We start from the raw sequence: 4,551 nt of genomic DNA, 5'->3' as shown, positions 1-4,551 counted from the left end.
CACCATAATAAAATATCGTAAAGAAGTTAATATGCATTTAAGAAAATAGTGAATCTTGGAATGAAATGTTTGTGTAAATAACAAGAACTGAAAGCCTTTAAAAAACAAAAAAAAACTAAAATGTCGACAATGCAGCCACCAATAGTGCATATAAATTCCCTAGCTCCATCCAAGGCATTATAATGTAGCAAAAAATATATAGGCAATCAATATAGCAGCTATTGTCGACAATGTGGCTGTAAATTGTAGGTGATAGTCCGGTATGTTTTTCAGCACAATGTTGATGTTGTCCTCGGTGTCATCAACATAATTCCTCAGCTTGATCATGACAACCAACAAAAAAGAAAGTCAGCAACAGAGATATCAATTATTTAATAAATTAGATTATGTTAAGCTATGATAGATGATAATAACTATATTATATAGAACATCAATAACATTTGTATAAACTTCATTGCTCCTCAAACAGAAGACACAAAATTGTAACTATTATGTAGCTGCTAATAGCACAGGAAAAAGGAACTAGAAAGGTACCTTGGAGAGTTTGTTGAGAGTACTGAGAATCTGAAAGTAGTATGCTTCCAAGAGCATCTTCAGCTCCTTAACGACGAACTTGTCGTTGGCAGTGGAGTAGGTAGCCATATTTGATTCATCAAAAAGAAAATATCCCAAACCCTCTTTCACTATTTGAACACGGTCGGTTATGTCAACCAATCGGCTCATAAGTTTATAAAGACCTTCCAAATTGTTCAGTAGTTCAGTGCTGGTCTTTGATTTGAGTTCATCTAGAGATGGAGTATGTGCCTCTTGCTCTAGCATCTTTGCTTCCTTCTCCAACCCGCTGCAAGCCGCTTCAAGACATGCCTCAAGCACTGCGAATTCAAACGGAGTGGTGGTTGAGTCGTGGTTACGAACCCTTTCTTGAAGTTCCTGAACAAAAGAAGGGTCTTTGAGGAGAACTTCATCGGCAGTGATTATGGCTTGGATGTGTTCCAAGTTGACGATGATGGCTCTTTCTCGTCCGAGAATAGTGGAATAAGCACAAGGGGAAGAAAAGATGGGGTCTAAGATTTTTCTAAGGTCACGTAAGGTGAGGCCAGTACGTCTCATGATGTCATGCTCTCCGGCCTTAAACACATGTGAATCTCCAGTACTATCGACCGACAGCCATGGCTGAACTTCATCTACCGTCGGTCGCAGATCCGAGTTTGGTTGGGTTGTCATATTCTAAGCAATCGGTTAACGTACGGTGCTGAAAACCAGAAGTGTTTGGAAGTGAAAAGATAAAAGGCGAGTCAATGAGAAACAAAAACGTATTATTTTTTTAAGAGTGTTACGTTATGTGTAGCAATTTATAGTGCGTGAGTAGAAACAACTTTTCAATTTAGTTGGATAACCTATTTGATTGCCAAAATTACCCTCCTCATTTATCTTATTTATTTGTAACAACTTTATCTTTTTCTAAGTGCGTACCCTTTATCTAATATTGATGCACTATTAAAACTAATATCCACCAAATTACCTAAAATTGAGGTAAATTCATAACAAAAAATTTCTTTCAAAACAAACAAAAGATTGAGGTAAATAATTTTTTAGAGGTTATCTCTAAAAAAAATCTCCAAATTATTGAATGTCAAAAGTAATTTAATTTTAATCAGTAACAAACAGTTCTTATGAAGTTTTTTTTAAGGATAAAGTTCTTATGAGGTTTTTTTTTATGGTGTCCGGGGTATAAACCACGGACCTTGCATATATTATGCATTGTCCTTGACCATACTACAATTTTGAGTTTTAATAGCATAAATTTAATAGCGCTTTTGGAAAAATGCTATTAAAAAACTCACACAAAGGGATTAAATAGCGCTTTAAGTAAAACGCTATGGAACCTACTCCCTTTATTAGCGCTTTTCATAAAACGCTATGTTATCTACACCAATTTTTAGCGCTTTTGGTAGAACGCTGTGTAGGTGTGTCAGGACTTTGGAAAATTAAAAAAAAAAAAAAAAAACATGTGCATATTAACTTTTCAGAATCACTCTTCTTCTCACTCATCTTCACTAGTCATTGTACTCTAACTAAATCTGAGAAACCCAAAAACCTTATACATCTTCACGCAGAAACCCTTCTCTCTTCTTCCTCCTCAAACTCATCCTTCTTCTTCTCCCTGTCAAAATCACTTAACCCTAACAACCTTATTCTCTCCATCGGTCCCCTTGTTGAACCCATCTTTCGCAGATCCCTGAGATTCAACTACGACGATGACTCGTTAGCTTGTGAATAAAGACATGAAGGTAGGTCCACTTCTTTTCTTTTCCGATCTGCTTTCTCTCATCTTCTCACTCATGTTCTCCATCGTTCTTCACTTTCAATTTCGTTTTTGTTCTTTTTCCTAAGATTTAAGGTTTTCAGCGGCAAATTGGAAAGCACGGCGACGACAGCGGCAAGTGGTGGTGATTCAGCGGTAAGTGGTTAGTTAGAATTGCTCCAAAATAAGGGTCTCATACACCTTTCTTTTTTGAAGACTTTATTTGTTACCACTGTTGTTGGTTTAGTTTTTCACATCTAAATACTAATTATTGTAGCATGTTGAGAAAAGTCAAACAAATGATGTAGGTTTATTTAAATTGGGTTTGTGAGTAAGAACAAGGTTCGGCTTATTAACTTGTTTTGGGTAACAATTGCCGGTCCTTATAGAGTTCTCTTCTACAAGAATAATATTAAAAAGGAAAGCTGCAGTTGTATGTGAGTCTCTGATCTGTGTGATTAATTGCATATTATTCTTTCGTATTTTATTTTCTCATTATGTGAAGTTTGATGGCCATCCTTTTAAAAGAAATGCTTGAATTTTAGCGTTTTTAGGATTTAGTGTTTAAAGATTGTTGGTTTATTGTTTTCCTATACAAGAAGAATTAGAGATTTTAGAATGTTCTGTTTTAGGATTTAGTGTTTAAAGATTGTTGGTTTATTGTTTTCCTATACAAGAAGAATTAGAGATTTTAGAATGTTCTGTTGCTACAATATTTTCATATATTATCATCATGTCTCATAAATCTGAGTTCCATGGTAATTTAGATTATATATGAATGCAAGTTTACTCCATATTAACTGTTAGATCAAATGACACTTGTACCTTTGCCCTGCCTTATGCTATAGCAGCTTTGGTTTCTTCTTTTTAAACTAATATTAAACTATGAAGCATGAACACCTCTAGGACTAGGTGTGTCGCGGTGTTTGACACGTGTTAGTGTCTAACACTCCTATGACACTCGTACGACACGTGTCAGACAAGTGTCCTAAATACAATTTACTTCGACACTCATTGCACCGGTGTCCGACACCTATATAACACTCATACGAGGTGTGTCATACAACTCAAACATTTGTCTGGAACATTTTTTTTTTGTCTCTCTTGCTTCCACACAACATAGATACAAGAGTTAAATATGTGTTGAGAAATGTTAGATCAATGAGGGGTTATAGACATTAAAGTCATTTACAACATTTTTAGCTTTTTCAACAGATATCATCTTATTTTGTTTTGGAATTTTTTTAATGAAATAAATTTCTCAAATTAGATGAACATGTATGTTTTTTGAATCTCAATTTGAATCTTTTATAAATAAATTAATACATATGTAGCGGTGTCGGTGTCCTATGTTTTTTACATTACCGGTGTCCAAGTGTCCGTGTCAGTGTCGTGTTAGGTGTTCGTGTCGGAGTTTGTGCTTCATAGCTAATATATTGTCTATAGTGTCTGATATTATGTTATTGAAATATTTTCCTACTATAATCGATATCTCATGGATAAAAGCGAAATTACTAACCTGTTTTGAATCAAGATAAATCAGAAACCAAACTACTATATTGCCTACAATGACTGATATGATGTCACTGAAATATTTGCCTATAGTGTCATTCATTTCCATCTCTTTGTGAAGTGTAATAAATTAGAAGTTGAGAAAAGCCATTCCTAATTGTAAGCTAGTTTTTATTAAGTACCAATTGAATGGACAAATAAACATGTACGAAAAACTAATTGAATGGATTTCTTTGATATTTTCTTTGTTAATAATATAAATTGTTGTTATTATAAACTAAACAAATATAAAAAAAGAATCCTTAAAATGAACACATGTACGTATGGCTAACAAAAAAAAGCATTTGAGAATTTGTTTGAAATTTTGAAAAAGGTTATCAAATATAGATTTTTCTAGTCAATTTGGTTCTCTATTTTTCTGAGAAGTATTTATTAAATATCAATACAATTTATGCATGCCTTATTAGTTGGAATACATTGGCCACATATAAGGAATAGAGTTGGAATACATTAACACTGATTGTTTGATTACTTGGCTATATATAGGTTCGCCTTTCTCCTTTTTTCTTCTAATGTCATGTACAGGGTTCTGCTTGTGCTGTAGTTTTGGTGACCGCCTTTGCATATATAGCTTTAAGACATCTAATATGAAGTGTTACTATAGATAGAATATAATTTTAACTACCTTGCGAATGTTTAAATTTGATTTAATCGTTTGTCAATGTTTGAGATCA

At 33.8% G+C, this 4,551-nt stretch overlaps 1 protein-coding gene across 1 annotated transcript; it reads right to left on the bottom strand.

Annotated features, from left to right (window-relative positions):
- Nucleotides 1-1,293, bottom strand: LOC146955422 (magnesium transporter MRS2-3-like). The gene is made up of 2 exons (XM_085709892.1): nucleotides 535-1,293; nucleotides 1-318 (listed from the first exon to the last, which is right to left on the bottom strand). The coding sequence occupies exons 1-2, from the start codon at nucleotides 1,222-1,224 to the stop codon at nucleotides 178-180; spliced, it is 831 nt and encodes a 276-aa protein (XP_085566018.1). The 5' UTR covers nucleotides 1,225-1,293; the 3' UTR covers nucleotides 1-177.
- Nucleotides 1,294-4,551: the final 3,258 nt, after the last annotated feature.

This window comes from Medicago sativa, chromosome 1, assembly GCF_051527215.1.
Source record: "Medicago sativa cultivar Bolivia chromosome 1, Bolivia_mono, whole genome shotgun sequence".
NCBI lineage: Eukaryota > Viridiplantae > Streptophyta > Magnoliopsida > Fabales > Fabaceae > Medicago > Medicago sativa.
This window is presented reverse-complemented; position numbering and strand designations above follow the sequence as displayed.